General features: G+C 41.3%; 1 protein-coding gene across 2 annotated transcripts in view; it reads left to right on the top strand.

Annotated features, from left to right (window-relative positions):
- Nucleotides 1-9,607: 9,607 nt before the first annotated feature.
- The window catches only part of HERPUD2 (HERPUD family member 2), a 28,519-nt gene continuing 15,628 nt past the window's right edge, over nucleotides 9,608-22,498 (top strand). The window contains exons 1-4 of one of the 2 annotated variants that reach the window (XM_074945349.1): nucleotides 9,608-9,703; nucleotides 9,945-10,297; nucleotides 18,145-18,222; nucleotides 22,384-22,497. In XM_074945349.1, coding sequence (XP_074801450.1) covers nucleotides 10,151-10,297; nucleotides 18,145-18,222; nucleotides 22,384-22,497 — 339 coding nt within the window. In that variant the 5' untranslated portion in view covers nucleotides 9,608-9,703; nucleotides 9,945-10,150. The remainder of the gene's footprint in view (nucleotides 9,704-9,944; nucleotides 10,298-18,144; nucleotides 18,223-22,383; nucleotide 22,498) is intronic. The other variant, XM_074945350.1, reaches the window with a different exon arrangement.

The raw sequence follows: 22,498 nt of genomic DNA on the forward strand, positions 1-22,498 counted from the left end.
TAACATCATTGCCCCTTTTGCCCCCTCACCTCCGGGCTGCTGACAGGAGCGGGCAAAACGGGCAGCTGCCCCCGGGCTGGCTATTTAAAAGGGCCCGGGGCTCCCGACTGCCACTACTGCAGAAGCGGCTGGAGCCCCGGGCCCTTTTAAATTGCCTTCAGAGCCCTGAGTGGGGTGGGCTAGGCAGCGCAGGTGGGCTGGCTGGGGGAGGCTGACTGCCCGCCCTGCCCCTTCCGCCCAAGGCCCCGCCCCTTACGTGGCCCCAGAGCTGGGCCCCCATACCGGTAAGTGTTTGATAATTCTTTCACCACTGTTTGCGAACATACCATTGTCTGGATAGCTGCACATTAAAAGCTCCTAAGCAACCACAACTCCCACCTGTTGACAGTGGAAAAGCTGAAACAAATGGTCCAAAGAGGAGATTCAGATTCAGCCAGATACAATCAAAGGTGTGTCATGAAGTGCATAATCAACTGAACTGTTGTGTAGTCTATGGAAGTGCAATACCATAAAGTGAAGGACTTAAACAAGGTTTCCTGAAATCAGTGGCTAGTCTGTTCCTTTCTTGAAAGTGCTAGACTGGATGCTTGCATCTAGACTCACCACTGAATCAGTTCATCTTGTGGACAGCAGGGAAGCCAAACTGGATGAGCTGATGGAGAACAAGAGTAAAGATAAGCTGACTAAGCAGTGTGGCAACATGAGGCCTGACTCAGGAATTGTGCAAGGTTTTTTACTGTGTTTGTTTGAGAGCTGTTCGTAGCATGAATGGGGATGAGAGTGGTAGTTATGAATGGAGCATTGATTCCAGGTTCAACACGGCCCATATATTCTCTGCTATAGAATTTGCCATGGGATGCACCTGTTGCCACAGATCTGTTCTGCAGAATCTTTCATTTAAAAATAAAGTTTCTAGTCCTTAAGCATATGAAGAGAGCCTTAAAAATGTGAAGAGAGTGTACACTGATGAACTATTGTAGTTTTTATTACAGCAGCCCCTAGAAGCTGGAGAATGTCAGGAAGGTCTCCATAATACTAAATGGTTACTAAAAATCACGTACTGCTAGGCAGAAACTGTGTGGATTTGGGCTCTGAAAAAAATATCCCCCTAGTTCTTAATTCAGACAGTTATATTCCAGAATGCATTCCTGAAAACAGGCCGAATGCTGGGTATGGATGCAAAAACACAGTTGTGCAGTTAGAAAAACTGTCCAGAGTAACCAATTAAGCTGAATGCACCTTCTAACTGGTTGCAGAATCATGGTTTTAACTGTATGGTGCATGGAGCCTAATGTACCTTCTCAGTTCTAGACCGTTGGTGTTGGGAAACCTGCTGTACTGTGTGTGCTGTAACTACGCTGTAGATAGACTGCAGCTGCTAGTGCTGTCACTTTAGATTGCAGATGTTACTACGTTTTAAGAGACCTAAATTCACTTGTAAAAGAAAAAGAACTTCACTGGAATTGGGGCATCCAAATTATATGCTTGACATTTGACTTTGAAGTGTCGCTGTCAGAAAATTGCATCTTTCTTTGTGACAACTTTGGCAGAGATTGGGTTTCCTTTTTACGGTGTGTGATCTCCATCGCTTACAGAAAATATATTGAAGCCTGTGGGCTCTTTCTAAAATTATGAAAAGCAAAGATATTCATAGCTAACATATCTTATCATGCCCTGGTGTTGCAGATGACCATGAGCCTTCATCAGGGGTTCTCAGAATACTATGTGATCTTCCATACCATATGAGCAACCGTTGTAATATGATTAAAAGTTTGATGAAACTCACTTCATTGTTAATGCTTTAATCTTTGAGGACTTTTTAAATTGACTTGAAAGTAAGTGTTGAATACTAAAGACAAATAACATGCTATTCTAAAAGGCTACAGCAGGGGTCGGCAACCTTTCAGAAGTGGTGTGCCGAGTCTTCATTTATTCACTCTAATTTAAGGTTTCGCGTGCCAGTAATACATTTTAACGTTTTTAGAAGGTCTCTTTCTATAAGTCTATAATATAACTAAACTATTGTTGTATGTGAAGTAAACAAGATTTTTAAAATGTTTAAGAAGCTTCATTTAAAATTAAATTAAAATGCAGAGCCTCCCCGGACCGGTGGCCAGGACCTGGGCAGCGTGAAAATCAGCTCGCCTTTGGCACGTGTGCCATAGGTTGCCTACCCCTGGGCTACAGGAATATCCTCACACGCTGGGGAGTTCACATATCTACCACAGTGTATGTGCTGGACTGACACAGGTTTCTGTCCTAGAAAAATATCAGACAGAAGTAGTCAGGAGCAGGATATAAACTTGATCAGTAAAAGTAGTTTATTTCCACTCAAAAATGGCACCACAACAGCCAGACATAATTTTTAGGCTATTGTGTTGAAACCGCAGATTATAACTACACAAGAATATATCTGTTTCCAGACCTGTCAGGTGCTGATCCTGCAAACACTTATATGCAAGTGGACCCATTGAACTCAGTGGGACTGTTCATGTGTGAAGTTACCGCTTTGAGTCAAATGGGGCTCCACACAGGCACAATGGCACGCTCACACTTGCAGAAACAGGGCTTCAGACTATAAACTCTTCTGTACAGAGACATGTCTGTTCTGTCTATATGGAACTCAGCAATCTTCCGGGGGGCAGTCATATAAATAATAATAAATAGGAGTGTAAAACTCAGCTCTAAAAAGAGAAGCTAGACAGTGTCTACCTTTTCACAATCACTCTCTAGTCTGGAAAGCCATCAGACCTAACACCTACAATCGGAATGGTGCTATTCTGAAAAAATTTATATTTCTTTTTCTAAATACATGGTAAGCCCAAAGGCCAAACGTAGGCTATTACTATGCAAATGCATTATTAAGAATCATGCATTGTGATGTAAGTGCTCAAGTGGGTCCATAGGAATTACTATAATGCAATAGACCATTTAGTCCAGAATCTTGCTCTGACAATGTCCAGCTTCGAAAGAAGGGGCAAGAAACTCCATACTAGACAATTATGGAATAACCTGCTGTGATGGAGCATCTGCCCCACACTAGCCCACAAAGAGAGGCTGCACAACAGGTAGCCATTTGGGGAGGACACTAGGGAGACTGTGCAGGAGACAGCCAGTTGGAGAGGGCTACGAGGAGCAGCCAATCAGGGCCGGACAGGCCCGTATAAGAAGAGCTGCAGGGCAGAACAGGTCAGTCACTCCCTGGAGTTTGAGGAGGGTGGAGGAGTAGCTGCCTTGCAGGCAGAGGGCAGCTAGTAACTTGGACAGAGCTTGCGCAGGGTCAGGGGAGCGAGAGCAAGCTCATGACTGATTGTGGGCATGCTGAAGCCCTGAGACGAGGGCAGAGAAGGTGCTGGGGCTGCAGGGAAGTGGCCCAGAGAAGTAGACTATGAGGTTGGAGGGAATGCAGCACGTGGCTGTCATCTTCAGGGTCCCTGGGCTGGGACAGGGAGTAGTGGGCGGGCCTGGGACCCTGCCCCCATTCGCCACTGAGGAAGTGGCTGAACAGTGGACTGCCATTCCCCTGGAAGGGGGGGGAGAACAGAGTGTGACGAGGGATTTCTGTAACCCTTATGTATCCCTGTGCTGTTAGCCAGATGGCATGAAGTCCTTGGGCACAAAGATTATGATTTCAATCCTTCTCCATATGATGCATTTTTTTTCTAGTGAGACTTACTTTTTAAATCTTGCAAAAACTTGTTGCAGAGCATCAGTGTAACTACTCATGGTAGTAAGTGCTACATCCAATACTAGGTGTCTTAAGGATTGGACCCCAAAGCAGTAAAAGTGTCTTCATGTGCAGTAAGAGACTATAGTCCTGATCCTGCAATGTTTAGCACTTGGGTGGAATGTTGCAACCACATGAAGCCCCTTGTACCCAACTGGAACTCCACATGTGTGCTGCAGTCTGTCTTCATGCTACCTATTGCAGAATTGGGGCCTTAATAATTTTCTTAAAGGTGATCTGAAAATGAAAAATATGGGGATTTGTCCTTTTTTAGCTTTCTTATTGAAGGACTGAGAGAGTCTTTTCTTAACATTTATTTAAATAAGGGTTCATTTCAGCTTGTTTTTTTGTTTGTATTCTGTTTTATCATAGAAAGATCAGGATTGTCAAGTTTTATTTCCTCTGGGCATGTTGGTGGATTCAGATAAGTAGCCGAACTTGTTAGTCAATCCTACTAATGTGGTGATAAAAACACTGGAAGCCACCAGAGCTTTTTCTACCCAAGGGCTCTGACTTAAATGTGACCTGCATGGATGGAAAAATTGCTTTGTGTACTTTTTGTTGCTGCTTTATGTTGGATAAACAAGGCCTGAAAGACTTTTGTTTTAAAAAAGAAAATCAGGTGTTGTCTGCTCTGGAAGGGTCTACAGCCTTGCTTACAGTAGGGAATTCTTGTATGCACGTGTGTAAAATTCCTTACTGTAGGCAATGCTATAGACCAGAGGTTCTCAAACTGAGGGGGGGGGAGGGGGTGGAAAATGTATTCTGGGTGGATATGAGAAGCTTCAGGGGTAAAAACCTTACTGCACACATTTTACTCCCAGCAGTGAATAACTAGCAAAGCTATTCCTCCAGACACATCAGGTCCTTAGATGGCGCTGTGCATTTTGATGGATTTCTGTTAAGCTTGAATAGAATAAAACAAAGTCGTTGCCATCTGTACATTAATCTGTTTGCTACAATGCAGTGTGAACATTTAATTGTAAGCATGGACCACAATCGCAGTTTTGCTTTGTTTCTTATTACAATGGATTGTTGGCTCATTCATGCAATTTGTGGAATTGTTCTGCTCCACACAACAGTGTGATGCCAGTAAGCAGTATCTCACTTAAATGTACATGACTATATACTTAAATAGCTCTGTTTGAGTCAATGCCTTACTATTTTTAATATTTAGAGTTGCATGATTTTTGTTGTTTGTATATATACCTGTGTGGTGGAGCGGAAAGGGGCAAACTACTTAAGCCAAAAAGAAGGGGGGAGCAATCAAATAAGATTGAGAACCACTGCTATAGACTCTTTCTGAGCAGATGAGACCTGAATTTATAAAACCCAGCAGAACACCACCTTTCACTTTTTTTTATTTTTTTTTAAAGCCTAAATCTTTCAGTCTTTCTTTATCCAACGTAAAGAAGCAAAAAAGGATACAGTCATTTTTCCACCCAAGGAAGTCACCTTTAGTTTTTTCAAATTACTAACCAAAATGTAAATTCCTTGATCTGTTACTCAAAGTGTCCTGGAGAGAATCAAGTGTCTCATGTATGAGATCAATATTAGAACACAAATTCCTTCAGTGATTTTTGACCCTTATTTTCACAACGCATTTGCTGTGAGGTAGGTGCAGGAGCGTCCTTGTTGTCGTTGCCTGTGGTCTGGGTTTTTAAAAAGTCCTCTTGAGAGAAACCTGACTTACTCTTAGGTACCGTAATAAAGCCACAACATGGTCCACAAATTGTCAGAATGTGAAATCTATGAGAGGGGTATAAAGAAACATGGAATAGAAAAGAGACTCAATCTGGAATAACTTCTTGATTTTCTCATTTTGTGCAAATGGATATGTTGTAATTTAGTTAATGTAGAAATTCTCTATTCTCTATTTAAAAAGAAAAGTGTTTACATTATCCATTTAAGATTTTAAAAGTGTTTTAAATGGATACGTTTCCCTTTGGACTACAGTAATGTCATAAGACATTACATATTTACCCAAAAGTTCAACATGACTTTAGATTTGTCAAGTACAAATCCATATTAAGAACAATTATGTAAATCCATAGTATATGAAAATATCAAATAGCCTTTTGACATATACCTTCATAATACTACATCATGTATATTGGTAGCATGTTGCCTGGCACGTACATTCATATTTAGTCTATTTTATTGACTGATACCTTTGCCCCAGTCCTGCACCGAGTTCTCCATAAGTGGACCCTGATCCAGTGGGGCTCTGTGCTGTCAGAGGTCTGCCAGCACTCAGCTCTCTGAAGGATTGGGCAATCAAAGTGTACAATTTCCAGGGGAGTTATGTGGAGAGTTTCCTCTTCTCTAGTAGTGGCTCAGAAGGCATTTTAACCACCCTAAATCTCAAGTTCTCAGCCTGTAATATGTATGTGGAGTGGCCAATCTTCAAACAACGTGTCCATATTAAAAAAGGTTTAAGCCAAAATTTGCCTTTTATTTTTGTGCATGCATCTTTGTGCATACATAACTAGCAAGTGGTCTTTGCGTACTATACCTTTTGTGCACAAATGCTTGAATGGTGCTTGTAAATTGCATTCACTGGTGATAGTATATTTAAAATTGCAAGCGCAAATGATTGCGGATGTACAAATAAAGGTCATGCTTTGAAAATATTTAAAATTGAAAATGCCATTAAGATATCTTATGGCCCCCATTATGACCCAATGAGCTGCATGATAAATGAAGACAAGGTCAATGTGCGCTATAGACAACAAATTTCAAATCCATATGAAACACTATTAAACATTAAGATTGTACTAATAAATAGTCAAAAGTCAATAAATGTCAAAAATAAGGTTGTATCTGTATTTGCTTTTCTTTGGCAAAACTTCAAAGCCATGGTGGTTTGCTCCTGGTTTGATTTCAATGGAAGAATTGGGCCTTTAGTGTTTTGCATTATTTGATGAGGTCCTTTCTCACCTCTTTCTGTATGCACTGTAGTTTCTGAAGCTCACCTCTATGCTAGCAAACCTTTCTGTGTTACAGTCCTTGTTTATACTGTTGAGATTCATCAAAGGTGTAATTCCTTTGCATTAAAGTGACACAGCCAATTGAAAATATTGGTTGAAAATTTTGGACCTTCTATAGTTACAGTGAAGGTTACTATAACTGCAAAAAGTTAACAAAACTCTTTTTTTTTTCTTAGTTTGTTTATAATATGTATTTGACAGCACTTTTGCCTATAGACAATTTACTGTTTTCCTGTCTAGTCAGTCAGGTTGTCTCTTACTGTAGAGTTCCTTTACAACAGTAACAGGTGGTCATAAAAACTATTCCATTTTTAATTTTTTTATAATCAGGACATACTATTTAAAAGGATGTTCTCTCAGAAACTGAAATGGAGAAAAGATGGTCCAGTTGTTATGACACTAGGCTGGGACTAGGCAAATGAGGGTTAAAGTCTCTGCTGTACCATACATTTCCTGTGAGACCTCTGGCAAGTCACCCTCTGTCTGCCTCCGTTCTGCATCAGTAAAGGGATGATAGTTATCCCCCCCTCACAGAGATGCGGGGAAGCTAACTATATTAGACTGTGAACTGATCATGTGTTACAGTGATGGGAGCTGTACAAGTCTGTGTGACATACCAGGATACAATCTAGACTAATGAGCAGCAATGTCACCCCTGCCCTGTAACCTTGGGTGCCATATGATGCTTTCTTGAAGGAGTTCCCACCTGGGCCATTCACAAACAACCTTCCACCATGCAAGCCACACCCTGAGTGTCTGTGTGTAACTGCAGCTTGCCAGCCACACTTGGATTGCACTCTGGCTCTCTCCAGCCTTGGTTATACTGCAGGGTGACCCCAACATCTCCCCCAAAATGTATGTCCTGTACTGCCAAGCCCTCTCCTGGACAAGTTTATATAAAGTCCATTATTTCTTTAATAGAAATAATATGTACACAACTTGCCACCCCAAATGGAGTTTCCAAAACACTTAAATTTAAACACACTGGATTAAATAAAACAAGTTTATTAACTACAGAGAGATTTCAAGTGAATATAAGTAATGAGGCATCAGTGTCAGAAATGTTTACAAGGAAAATAAAGAAAAAACGCAACTTGTGCCTAACTTAACAAACTATGTAAAAGTCAAAGCAAAGCTTTCTCAGCATATGCTTTCAGCAGTCTTACTAACCATACTTGTTAGGTCAGGATCCGTTCTTCCAAGATCCAGTGAATGCTTCTTTGTCGCTTCAGGTGCTATGAATGCAATGGGCAGAGTGGGGGTGCACTGGGGTGTCTGTCCCTCCTTTTTTGTATTTTCAGTGCCCTTCTTGAAAAACGTTTCCAGCTAGGAGACAAAGCAAGTTCTCTGCTGCTTTTTCCACACAAGGTTGAGCTTCGTTTGTTTCCCTTTCTGCTTGATGACTCAGTTTACTGCTTAAATGCAACTTAAGCAGCGCACGCATTCCTTTCCTTGTTTGAGACAGACCTATTTGCCAACCTCAGTTTAGAACATGTGTTAATAACACCATAGTGTGGAATCTTATAACTTCAACTACAATATTGTCACATACATTTTACCAGGAAAATAATGACGAGCAAATTATGAGTTTTCAAATAATACCTCAAAAGGCATACTTTGTACAAAGATTATTACAATAGGGGGTAGGCTGTGGACATGGGTACATTGTATCACACTATGACAGGTAAAATTCTTTTAATTTATTTGAAAAATACACCCTTTAATATAGTCAAGGGCTTCTCAAACTGTGGGTCAGGACCTTAAAGTGGGTTGGGACCCCATTTTAGTGGGGTCACCAGGCCTGGTGTTAGACTTGCCTGGGCCCAGGACCGAAGCCCGAGCCCCACTGCCCAGGGCCAAAGCCTGATGGCTTCAGCTCTGGGTGGCAAGGCTCAGGTTACAGGCCCCACCTCCTGGGGCTGAAGCCCTTGGGCTTTGGGTTTGGCCCTCCTACCCAGGGTGGTGGGGCTTGGACTTTGCACCTCCCCCCCGGCCTGGGGTGGCAGGACTCAAGTGGGCTTAGGCTTTGGACCCCGTCCTGGGATTGTGTAGTAATTTGTGTTGTCAAAAGGGGATTGTGGTGCAAGGAAGTTTGAGAACCCCTCATATAGTCTATTCTTGAAGTTATTTTGTTCAATGGCATACTGACAATGAGGTTTGCTGACCACTCGCATCGTGTCACAAACCCTGTATACATGAGCAAAATGTGCAACGGTATAACTACATCAAGGTAGTCACAAGGATGCAAAGCAAGGTTTCAACTAGTGTAATAGGGACCCTGGTAAACTTTCACTTGATACATTGGTCATATTAGCACACCCAGCCCACTGTGCCTTAGAGAAATTTGCATTGGCATAATAATTAGGTGGACACAACTTTGCTGGTGCAAATGTCTCTGGAGCACACAGAGCTGCAGTTTGCTCCCCTGACACACAGTCCGTTGTATTTGACGTCTTTGCTGTTGTTTGTATGATAGTACCTAGCCGCCCCCCGGCGCGGAGCACTAGCCAAAGGCCAAACACTTATTGCAGAAGCCACGGAGCTCTGGGGGCTGGAGCGAGCGGGGGCTTTTCCCTCATCCCCGTCCCAGAGCAGATACCACTTCAGAAAGCTCCAGCGAAGGTGCCCCGCTGCTCGTTCTCAGTTCTCAGAGGCCTTGGATACAGCCTGTGTGAACAGCCCCTCTGAGGCCCTGCTGCCACCCAGCAGCAGGGGGCGCCCGTCTCCTTGGCGCCAAGACGCAGTGACCGGGTTTCCCTGGCTCCAACAGGGCTGGTGCGGCCGCGGCTTGGCCAAGAGCAGGCCTGGAGGACTGCCGCGGTCCCTCCGCGCGGGGGGAGTGCGCATGCTCCGTTCGCCGCCACCCCCCCAGCGCCCCCTGGCGCCGCGCACGGGGCGCCGCAGGCGAAGGGAGGCGAACCACTTCCGGTCTCCATTTTACGCCAGCGGAACAGCTCCGGGACGAGCCGAGCCGCCGCCGGGCTCGGTACGGGCGAGTCAGGGCCCTTCTGCCGCCGCCGCCGCTGCTGGTGGGGTGCAGGCCTCGCCCCGGGGGTCGTTGAGTGTGACCAGGCCTCGCCCAAGGGTTGGGCTCCCAGTCACTGGGCTCCCCGCTCTGTTCCGGTTACCGGCCCCCGGGGGGGGGGGAAGGTCGCGGCCCTTGTTGCGTGGGGGAGGGGGGTCGGTGTGTGACGCCCCTAACTCGCCCCCTCTTTCCCCCTCCGCAGGCGGACACCGCCCTGGCGTGGCTCGTCGGGGTCCCGTCTACTTCCCGCCTCCCTGTACTGCCGGGGCGGCTCCCACCGAGACCGCGGGGATGGGCGGCCGAAGCCTCCTTGTGAAACTCGCCCCCGGACACTGATCCTCCGGCCCCGGCCGTCGAGCTTCAGCGGCTTCGCCCCGCGGGGAGAGAGAGCGAGCCCGTGCGAGCAGCATGGACCAAAGCCTGGTGGGTCACCCGGTGACCCTCATCATCAAAGCGCCCAACCAGAAATACACCGACCAGACCATCAGCTGCTTCCTGGACTGGACCGTGGGCAAACTGAAAACTCACCTCTCCAAAGTCTACCCCAGTAAGCCGGTAAGTCGCTGCCTTGCCTCGCAGCAGACTGCTCGCCCAGGGCCACGCTGCCTGCCCCGGTCCTATGGGTTTTGTATTGCAGCAACTTCTAGGGGCCGTGATCAGGGCCCCATCGTCCTTGGTATGGCACACATACAAAAAGTCCCTGCCCTGAAGAATTGGCAAGCCAAGTAATGTTTGCAGTTGTTTTTATGTTTTGGGGAAACGGGAAGCATATTCAGTATCTTCCTCCTTTTTCATGGTCTAAGCAGAGCACAGTGCATTTAGTTAGTTAGATCTCTAGGCTAACTAGAGCAGTATATGTTTTTGGCTAAACTTCTGTAAACGGAAGGCCTCTGAGGTGGATTTTTTTTGAGGGGGGAGGGTACTGCTAAGTTTCACATAAGATATAGTATATTTATGGAAGGGATGGGCTGCAGGAATGCTTAAACAATGTGAAGACAAAGCTTAAAAAGAGCGTAAAACTTCTCTCCCCTTTCCTCCAATCTTGGTTTAGAAATCAGCTCTTCTGAACACTGAAGACCATTGCTGTGTTCTCAGTTCTTGCAAATACTGTTGGGCAAAAGTGGATGATGGTTGTCCTGATAGTAAAAATGGAAAGTATTATAACTAAGAATTATTTATTGCTGTCTTCTGAAGAAATTTTGTGACTTGTAGATTGAAAGAACTTGGAATGTTGTTAGATTCCAAATTTGCGCAATGAAAGAACTGTAGCGCCTATAAGGCTAAGGAAAAAACAAAAATTGGTGGTTCAAATACATTAAGTGCATTCTTAATACATCCAGAATGATTCTTGTTTGCTATTCAGTTTCCATTTAAAATGTGCAGGAAGTCGTGTATTTGGTTCTTAGGCACATTGAGATGTGAATTGATTACACTGTATAAGTATTTTCCTGGGGGGGGAAGTACAGGATACTGAAGGGCTCTTTTTATCTAGCAGAGAAAAGCATAAGAAGAACCAGATAAATTCAAATTAGAAATAAGGCATACATATTTTTTAAGTGAGGATGATTAAATGAGTGAAAAAAATACAAACGGAAGTTTTGGATTCTCCATGTCTTAATGATTTCAGATCAAGACTGGATGCTGTAGAAAACAGGTTAAAGGATTCAGTACTGGGTGAAATTTAAGGGCCTGTTATATATACACAAGATCAGACTAGATGATCTGATGGTCCCTTCTGGCCTTAAACTCTGTGAATATATGAAACTTATATAGATTAAATTCTCTGAGGCATGAACAGTTTTATTTCATCTTTGTATAGCACCAGCACAATGGGGCCCTAGGCCTGATTGGAGCATCTGGGTGCTACTGTAATACTGGGGAAAGAATAGAACAAAGGATGTGTGTATTGCAAATGGCTAGCATAGAGCTAGTGTAATAAAATGGTCAGCTGCTTTATCAGTCTCCTTTAAAAAGTGCAATTGTAGGATTTTGCTTTAGTGGTAAAATTGTTGTAGTTTCATGTTTGAAAAGAGGGTCTAAATTTTTTGAGAAGGAATTAAAGTTGGAAGGAAAATAGAACTGTTGTGTATGCTTTGTCAGGCATGTGCAGATCATTTTTTATCTAGCTTACAACATGATTATATTGTAACTGATAAAGCTACACTTATATCTGTTGGAGTAGTAAATACCCTGAGGGCAAAACTTGTGAAAGTATAATTAATAGATAAAATGTATGAAAGGAGCATGTCCATTTTAAAGGAAATGAAAAAATACCTTTGATTGGTTACAACTTTTTCATCAATAGAAAACACTTTCCTAAAATGTGTATTCACGCACCAGTTCAACAAATCTTCCCCAGATCTCACATAGGCAGAGACTTGAATTAGTCTTTAGGAAACAACTCTAATGCATAAGAGAATGTATATGCATTGCATCATTACTTTTTTAGGGGACTGAGCAAATTAGTGAAAAACATTTATTCTAGTTGAGTAATAAATTCCTTCTCAATGGTTTCTGGTTACCAGGAGACTTAAGCTATGTCTACTCTATAGCTGCAGCTATGTCATTGTAGCATTGTATGTGAATAACGTAGCTGGAGTCAATGTACCTTAGGTCGAGTTACTGCGGGGTCTACACCGTGGGGGGTCAACAGGGGAAAAGCTGTCAATTTACCTTACTCTTCTCCTCCGGGGTAGAGTACAGGGGTCGACTGGAGAGCGATCTGCAGTCGATTTGGCGGGTCTTTACTAGACCTGCTAAATCAACCACCGGTGGCTCAATCTCAGAGCGTCCATCACCGTAGTGTAAACCTGCCCTAAATGTAGACACTTCCTCCAGCCACAGAAGAGGTTTTTCTGTTATGTAGATAATCCACCTCTTAGAGAGATGGTATAGCTAGGTTGATGGAAGAATCCTTCCATTGATCTAACCACATCTGCACCACCAGAGGTTAGGCTGACCTGACGATGGTGCTCAAGGTGTGAAATTTTTCACAGCCCTGGAGGACATAGCTAGGTCAACCTAATTTTTAAGTGTAGACCCGGCCTTAGCACAGGGATGAAAGGGCTTTTTCTGTTTCTGTAGTAAGTTCACCGCCTCGAGATGCAGCAGCTAGGTTAATCAAAGAATTCTGTCAACCTAGCAGTGTTTACACCAGGGCTTAGGTTGGTTTAGCTACATCTCAGGGCTTTGATGATTTTTTTTACTCTCATGAGTGGCATATCTAGGTCAACTTAAGTTTTAGGTGTAGACCAGGCCTAAATTTTACCTGACCTATTAAATATGTTTCCCTGCTGGGTTGAAGAGGATGGGGAGAATGCTAATTTAATCAGTTTTGCTTTTTTGTGTTGAGAATTTCATTGTACCTTTATATACAGTTACTGTTAACTAATTCAGCAAGTTCAAGTGTCAGTTAGAGTGGGATTTACTGCATATGTTTTTGGTTGTGATTGATGGTCACAGATTAAAGGAGACTTTTAAAAAAAAAAAATCTGTGGTGTCCTATAAAACATCATGGAAAGTATTCGGGTTTTAGAGGCTGTTTCTCTTCTCCACCCCCCTAATAAAAGTTGGGTAAAACTGTTCAAACTTATCATAGCTATATGTAGGCTTGGAAAGGTTTAATTTACTAATGAGTTCTGGAAATTAATTTTTTTTTCCAAGTTCAATTTAAATTTTTGCACTACTAAAACTTTGTGAAATAAAAATGCTTGATACTGTTTTCTTGGACTTCAGTGACTGTAGAAGTTTGAAAAACAAGATTTAGAAATAAAATAATTTAATATTTGTAATAATGCACCATTTCACAAGTGCTGCTTTTCGGCATAACATTTTCCTCTCTAAATTTCAGTTAGTGATGGAAAGGAGAAATCAATTGCCATCACTTACTAATTAACTATAAACTTTTCAAGATGTTTTATATGACCCTTGTAGGTCATTGTTATACCACTAGTTAATTCGTACACTTATTTATGGCATATTAAAAATGATAAATGTGTTGCCCCCTGCTTAGGTTTACCAGCCATTGAAAGAATTTTTATTTATAAAATTATTACAAAATAAAAGTAACATGTGAGACTAACCAACATTGATTCACAATCAAGAGTGTTGCCTCTTGTCATAAGTTTAATATATCATTTCTAATTCATGTTTTAACTTTTGGGTATTTTTTCATGTGATAGCATAATGGGAAGCGAAGAGCAAGAGATTGTCAGTAACCCACTTATGATGCAAAGGACCCCAGAATTTTGAAGACTCAGGTGTTGTCTGTATTAGAACAGTTGTACTAATTTATATTATTATAAAAAGGTCCCAGTTAAATCAGTGCAAACTCCTAATTTAAGTGCTCTTAAACCAGTTAAACCGTTGCTAAAATCAGTCTAGACTGCATTGTTAATTCACTGAATTAAGATAAATGGATTTAAGTGAGGATTAAATTGATTTGTGAGTGTACATTTTAAACAGATTTAAACTAGTGCAGTTTTTATAGGCAAGTCACTTGAATTACAACTTCCCAAATAGATAAGTTTACTTATAGGTGTAAATACTTTGAAAAAAACTGAGTTGTGCTTTCAAAAGGTTATTCTAGCATCGTAGATCCTAGGTTCAAACCATCACAGTGCATGCATCTATCTTCTTTTGTATTTGAGTACTGATATCTTGTGTATGAAAAAGGTTATTTCTATTCATGAAAGAATCCAAACTTGGCATCTTCTTTTTTTAGTGTTTATTTAGGAATGGATGTTAACAACCTTAACTTCACGTTAATGCAGTTTTTGAGTGAAGTAACCTTGTTTTTGGAGTAAATGAATTATGAGCATATGGGGCAAAGCTTAAATTAGGTTGATGACAATATTTTCTTAATAGTCACACTTGAAGGACTTTAATTTAAATTTCTGTGGAAAAATGGGATGGGAAAAACCATAGTTGTGTGTCAAAAACATGAATTTCTACCACCCACGAAAGAGATGCTCAACGAGAAACAGAGGAATTTCCTTTAGAAAACTTAGTCCATTACCAAATTCTGTATAGACGTTATCCTCAGAATTGTCTCTACTCTTAGCCATAAATAACTCTGACCATATAGTGCAGAAATGGTTTTGCCGTATGTTACTTATATAAAGTAGACAGTAGTGTTGAGAAATTGAGCTCTGTAATAGTGCTCCAGATATTACTTTTTGTTAGTATAAATAAACTCAGCAAAAATATTTGCATGTCTTTTGGAGAAGCAAAACTAGAAAGGAATAAACCACACTAGGAATTACTGAACTAGAGACTTCAGATTAGCAAATATTCATGTCATTCTCAAGATGTAAATGTTTTTTACTGTCATAGGCTGATTAGAAGTGCAGTTACGTGTTTAAGTTTGTGCATGGGGATTTATTGGATTTTTATTAGACAGAAATATTCTAGGTGTGTCTCAAGAATCTACTCAGTTTAAGGATTATGTCAGAGAATTATTGTTTGTTAATTATATAGCTTTTGAGCAGGCAATTGATAACTAGATGATGTAAAACAAATGTTCATGTATTAGAACTTCTTATATAAAGTTACCAAAGCAGGGCACCTGTATTTGATCATGCAGGAGAGACTACCTCATAGGAAAAAAAAAAAAAACATAGAAAGCAACTTGTACTGGCTTGCTATCCATTTTAAGGGATTTCAGCCCCCTCACCCCCCAAGCTATATACTGTATACTTAGGACAAACTATTTTTTTTAAATGTTGCATTATAATCTTATGAGGTAAGCCCTCTGGGTTCTTTAAAAATCCTCTGTGGTATTTTTCTTGTGACATGATTTTTGTCTGTTTCCAAAGAACTTTTAAATCTTGTAAGTACAAAAATATGGTCTCTTGTACTATCTTTGCTGTGGTAGTTAACTCTGTTCCTGTGATACTTGTTTCTGTGATGTGGAAAGCCGAAGTTTTGTAACAATAGGATGCTATGTTCACTGAAGTTCTTATACAACAAACACCTTTCTTTCAGCTGTATTTAAAACAATGTTAATTAAATAAGATGGGCCAAGGGCACTGTAAGCATGGAGAATAAAACTAACAAATTATGAATGTTTTCTGAAAAGAAATTAGTCTTAGCAGTGAAATGTGGAAAGAATGTAGTCAGTGTGCTACAATACAGGAAAAAGTTGCTCATGTTTGCCAATAACCAACTGGGCAATATAACTTACTGTCTTCTGCTAGTAACCTAAAGTGGACTCTACAATGTGAAGAGGGCACTTAGGACTTGTTTTGTCATTGTTTTTCAGTACAGTTTCCACGTTTGGGTTGTACTTCTAAGTAGCACTAGGACATAACTAGTTTTGTACATTTATGTCTAATGTTCTCCACCCATAGCCCCTACAGTAAACTTTGCCTTTCTTCTCTGTCACCGATGGGTTTCTTTTTTTGAGGCAGCTTATATTTGATATGCTGCTATGACATTCTAGTATGACTGTATTGAATGTGGTACATCAGAAATTGGAGTTGGAAGGAAACTTTTTTTTAAGGTAATATAGGGCAGGACTGTACACTACAGTACATTTTCTAATTCTTTGCCCAGTGTTCTTCTAAATGTTTGTCGTGATGTGGCTTATTCCAGAAGAAAAATTGTACCAGTGTAGTATCCGGAGTACAGTTTGCTAAATTACAGGGGAGACTATAAAAGGTAATTGCAAACAAACAAACAAAAAAAGTGTATTGCCTTCTGCTGCATTGTGACATATAAAGATGGTCTCAAAGGATTTAAAATATTATTTTGCATTAGAATCTGGATCTCAGCAGGATCTTTGGTCCTGTATATGAGACTGTATACTTAGCTGCGTATTAAGAGAAGGGGGAAAGAAATGCAGAATCTTAAGCAGTGTTTACACTGATAGCAGGTTCAGTCGATGGGGAGGGATGGTTTATATCAAGCATCATGTCAGCAAGGCTTGGTCCATATTGAGTTAGATGTGCTGAAAAACTTTGCCAGTTATAAACTTTTCTACCCCAGGATTCTTAATGTTGCTTGTGCTTGTTCAAGTGAAGTTAGCAAAGGTGGGGAATTTAAAAAAAAAAAAAAAAAAACCCCCACTGTAGATAAGGCTTCAGGGCCCATGTAAACTAGAAAAGCTGTTCAGGGATGTAGTGGTATCCTGAAACTTTTAAAACTAGTTGCGTTTTGCCCTTGTAAATGGAACCATACTGTGAACTTCACCAAGGCTATAGCATGATTTTAGTAATTCAGTTAAAACAGTTTGATCCTACCAGCAAAGGTAAGACCAGAGGGTGTCTTTTTCTGTATAAAGTGCCTGATACCAATGGTGACCAATAAAAATCACATTGGGTGCTGTAGTAGTGTAACTTGGTTTCCCACATATATTTTCTACTCCTGGGAAAATTCTGCACATGCACAGAATTTGTCCCCCACAGATTTCTTTGTTTCCCAGTCAGAAAGTCATTTTTCTGCAGGGGAGCAAAGGGAAGGCACAAGAGCAGTCATGCTACCATCCCCAGCAGTATGTTTCAGGTGCCCAGGGCAGCCGGCAGAGAGAGAAATCACTGTGGGGAAGGGCACAGGACTGGGAAAGACCTGGCTGGTGGCTCCTACCCTGTGCCAGGCTCAGCTGCTAGTCCCAGCTGGGCTGGGGAGGATGGGACTCCCTCTTCCCCTGCACGGCATCTGGGGCCGTGTCAGACCCACCCCCAGATTTCTCCCCCAGCTGTAGGAAACTCTGCAAACCTCCCCACCAACCCACCCCGGTGCTTCCTGCACCCATCGCTCCTCAGCTGCAGGGGGAGCGATCCCTATAGAGGGAGCTGCTCCCCATCCACCTGACCTCTGTGCATCCAGATCCTCTCATATCCAGACTCTCCTGCTGAGCCTCACACCTGTGCACTTAGAACCCCCTGATGAGCCTCACTCCCCCTGCACCTGGACCACCCCAATGAGCCACCCCGATCCCCAACCAGCTGCACCTGGATCCCCACCCCACTGAGCCCAAACCAGCTGCACCAGATCCTTCACTGAGCTCCCCATACCCGGACCCCCCTGCTGAGCCCCACCCACTTTCACCTGGACCCTCCTGCAGAGTACCATTACCATTGCAGGTAGAAAACCCCCCCTCACCCAAGCCCCTGTGCATCCAGATCTCCCTCACACCCAGATCCCCTCACTGAGCCACCCACACCCAGATTGCCCAACACAGAACCCTCTCATCCCACACCTGGATCCCCCCACCTTTTGTTATGCACTGTCAGCAATTTTCCATAACAGCTGAAATTACAAAACCACTGAAATGTGTTTTGCAGACTAACAGTAGGTGGTGGGAGTTTGCAAGGGATTTTTTTTCATCTACAAATGTTTCCAGCTGTAAATCTGTACAGCTGGAAAAAAAGCTAAATTCCTCTCTTTGTCCCATCTTGTAGTCTACAAAGGATCAGAGACTGGTGTATTCTGGCAGACTGCTTCCTGATCATCTGCAGCTGAAAGATATTCTCAGAAAAGTAAGCTTTACATCAACACCATATGATATTTTAAGTAAAACCATTGTTTGGGGAAATAGGACTCTAAACTTGCATTGTTTAACTTTCAACTTTTCTTTCTTATATTGAGATTGAGCATTTTATTACACGTAGTCTAAATGTGTTCAGGGAAATTAATTTGAAAGTTCATGTCCCTCTGCAGGGAAGTAGAGCTTTTTGAAGGACTGCGAGAGGTTTGGTGGGAGAGGGTAGAATATTTTGCATTAATTCTTAGCTAGTAGCATGAGGAATAGAATGATTGTTTTTTGACAGCTGGCCCAAGTGCTAACTTCGCTGTTGCGTGATGGCATAAGTTTAATTGCAGCAATTTTGAAGCATGGATCCTGCATACGTTCACCACAATGCTGAGTTTTGTATTGATCTGAAAGCAATTATATTTATAGGGTCATATGCTTCCCTCAATCCACAGCAGAACTCTTGGACAAAAATGGGAGTTCTTTGTTTAAATTGACAGTAGTACATGGCTGTTCATATGTAGAAATGTGTATCTGCACCTTTTAACAAGTCTTTCTGCATAGTATCCTGACTCCTATCCTGGTTTTAACTTTTAAACATTTTTAACTGCTGCTGGCTATGTTTTGCATGTGATGGCTTGATAGTACTAAATTGGTTGGTGCACCTTTTTCTCTCTCTGCTGGTTCACCTTAAAGATTGATTTAGTTTTACTAGTTTAATTTTAGGCTACTCTGGCTAAACTGAATTTGAACTCAGGCCTCAAAGAGAAAAAACATAGTGTGTCTTAGTCCTTAGTATCTAAACGTAGAAAATTTGTAGTCCTTGGTCTGGAGAGAATAGCCTGTTTCAGTACCATCAGGCAGGAGGAACTTGATCAAATGAGAATAGTGTAGGATTAGTGCACTGAGCAGAATGATGTGCTGGAGAGATTATTTTGTACCAGGAACTCTAAATAAAATCTCTGAATTTTGCCTGTGGTAGAAACCGTAATACATTTAGTTTAGTCTCATTCCTGAGGTTAGGATGCATAGAAAGCAGTAAAGATTTCACCTGAAGCTATTTTGTTGGGATAAAGAAATACACTGTGTAATAAAAACCTGCAAACCATTTAATATGCAATACCTGAACATCAGTGAGGATGAACTAACTTCTGTTCCTGGAATTCTTTAAAGTATTGAATCAATGTATTTATCAACCCTTGCAGTTTAAAAGGATATGCCTGATATGCAGAAGAAAAATTTCTCTGTCTGACAGGGATAATAATGCTTACCTCCATTTGTAAAATTCCTTGATCTACTGATAAGAAGCGCTATGAAAATGCAACCGAAGAGCCATTCAGTCAGTTAGAAGCTGGTTTTTAAAATACAAAACAAAACAAACAGACTGGTCAATGAATAGTCAAATAATGTGTGTTCAACTATTAAACCTTTCAATCAGTGTGATGTCATATTACTTGAAGATGAGATGGAAAACCATGAGGCAGCTTGGGTAGCATGGATCGGAATCCTGAAATACTGGAGATATGATCATTAGCATAGCTTTAAGGTGAAATATCTATTGACAAATATCCTTTTGAAAAAAATTTCTATCAATATAATTTAAATCTCAACAGCTTCATAGTGTTGTTTCTCTCCTGATTTAAAGTAATTTTGAAATGCACACATCACTTGTATCTGATCCAATACCACCAAACTTAAGTAGATTATGACTAGGATCAGTGGAAAACTGTATGTGGAATTATTTTTACTGGCAATAAATCTTCTATTCCATTTTTTTCTCATTTCATAAAATTTGTAGCATCTACTCTTTGTGCAAAAACCTTATTTTCTGTGATTGCTGACTAGTAACAACTAAAGGTCTGAATCAGTTTAGACACATACAGTTCTTTCCGTGCCCTGAAAATCTACAGTAGCTCCATGGCTTATGGATTACGGATAAGCATAGATGAGTTTATATATCCTGTTTTCTCTGATACACAAATTCAAGCCATGCTTATCTACTGGAGGAAGAGCCCATATAAATAAACCCCGCTCACCCTGTGGACCTGATTCTACAAAGGTTTTCATAACTGTCTTCAGCTACTGTATATCAAATTGTTTTACTTAAAGAATTTTGTATCCCTGTATGACCCCAGAACTGAGTTGGGGGCATCTTTATCAGTCTAATTAAGAAAAGATTGTAATGCGAGGGGGTGGAGGGGAAGGAAGGGAAATAAAAGCTGTGATAGATGGTTAGTGAAATATTCTTTATTGTTCACCATATTCTTCTTCCCCAAATCTTTGTGCCATCAATTGCTTTAGATTTTGAAGAAACGAATCTTTAGCTCATGGTCTCTAATACTTTGTCTGACTAGCCATCTGTTCTGATATCAGCTAAGGATTTGATGAATATCTACAGAAATTTTTGTCTGACATTTTGCTCTCTTGACATGGAGTGTCATCAGTTGTCCAAAATAGTACTTACGCACATGTTGAGATATCTAGGAACTTCTTGAGCATGTACACTGAGAACCTGTGTACAATTGTGTATAAGTATAACACGTAATGGCAGTGCCATTGGTCAGTGCCACACAGATACTAAGCTTGAAAGAACATGCTATAATGTCAAGCATTCTGTAAGTTGCACCTGTATGGGAGGAATCTTATTAGTCAATGTGGAGATTATTTTTGTAAGTTGGTCAAGTTCCACTGCTCTTTGAATGTGACACATCTGAATAGCAGGGGAAGGAACCTACCTGCTAGGGAGTAGAAGCAAGAGAGGCGCCTGGGGCTAGGAATGGAGCTGACTAGAGTGGGAGTATGCAGTGGTGTTGTAGCTGTGTCAGGCCCAGGATACTGGAGAGACAAGGTGGGTGAGTTAATATCTTTTTATTGGACCAATTTCTGTTGGTGAGGGAGACAAGCTTTCAAGCTTACACAGAGCTCTCCTTCAGGTCAAAAAGATCTCTGTGTAAGGTTGAAAGCTTGTCTCCCTCACCAACAGAAGTTGGTCCAATAAAAAGATATTATCTCACCAACCTTGTCTCTCTAGAGCAGGAGTGGTGTTTGTTGGGGTTTAGCATCAGGGTGGTAATGTTTGCTTGATTGGGAAGGAAAAAAAAAAGTGGTAATGGAGAATGTGATGCAAAAGCAACTTTTCTGTTGGCTGTTTTGAAGAATTAAATGTGGCTATTTAGGGTTAACGTTCTAAGCTTTAGCCTTGTCTAAAAAATAAAATATTTCTAAACTTATCCTGATAACTATTATAATAATGGCACATTTTATTTGTGCCATGGTGTGCGCTGCAGCATGACTTCAGAATTGTGGCAGGCTATTGTATGTGAATACTGAGAGAACCCCACAGTGCAATTTGAATCTAGTCAGCACATCTGAAATAGCCATGGCCATATCCATTTAAGCTATTTATTTCTAGTGGTTTCTTTCATATGGAATAAAATAGATACCTGCAAATTGAGCAGTCTTTATCACATCCCTGTTTGAGAAACAGCATGTTCTTGGAGAATCCAACTCTGTACTCAAATCAAGAACTGTTGATTTCCAAGTCTGACTCTGCCAGTGACTCATGGTTTTGGGCAAGTCACTATAGCTCTTTTCCTCAGTTTCCCCAAATAAAATGGAGATACTTTCTGTACCTCATGTAGGTCAGAACTAAGGTTTGTATAGCACTTTGAACAATACTACGTAAGTACTGAGTATTTGCTGTTTGACTGCAATAATTATACTTAGCACTCATTCACACATCTCAAAGCCACTTAAGAGCATATTTTCTATTTTACAGATGGGAAAACTAAGGCACAGAACAGTAAATGACTTGTCACCATGAGTTAGTGGCAAAGCTAGAAACAAAATGCTGTCTCCTGTTTCCGAGTTTGGTATCATACCCATTGTACCATGCTGCAGTTCTAGAGGCAGGGACAAGAGACATTTATATGCCAGAACGTACGCTATTGTGCATAGTGATACAGTGAATTGGTAAGAAAATACTTTATCCAAAACGTGGAACTCTGTCATAGTGGGCTTAAGTTTTTTAGATGTGTATGGCTAGTAGATTCTGCATCATGCTGCCCTATTAATTGTGAGTTTACTTCGAAAGTAGGTTTTTAATCCCATTTAACCTAGAAACTTCCGAAATACTGTTGTTTAAACTCTTTAATTTCTTTAATTTTAGCAAGATGAATATCATATGGTTCATCTAGTATGTACTTCACGGACCCCCCCAAGTTCTCCAAAACCAAGCACCAGTTCTGTGTGTCATGGAGCATCGACATCCAGCAGCAGCTCAG

Source organism: Natator depressus, chromosome 2, assembly GCF_965152275.1.
Source record: "Natator depressus isolate rNatDep1 chromosome 2, rNatDep2.hap1, whole genome shotgun sequence".
NCBI lineage: Eukaryota > Metazoa > Chordata > Testudines > Cheloniidae > Natator > Natator depressus.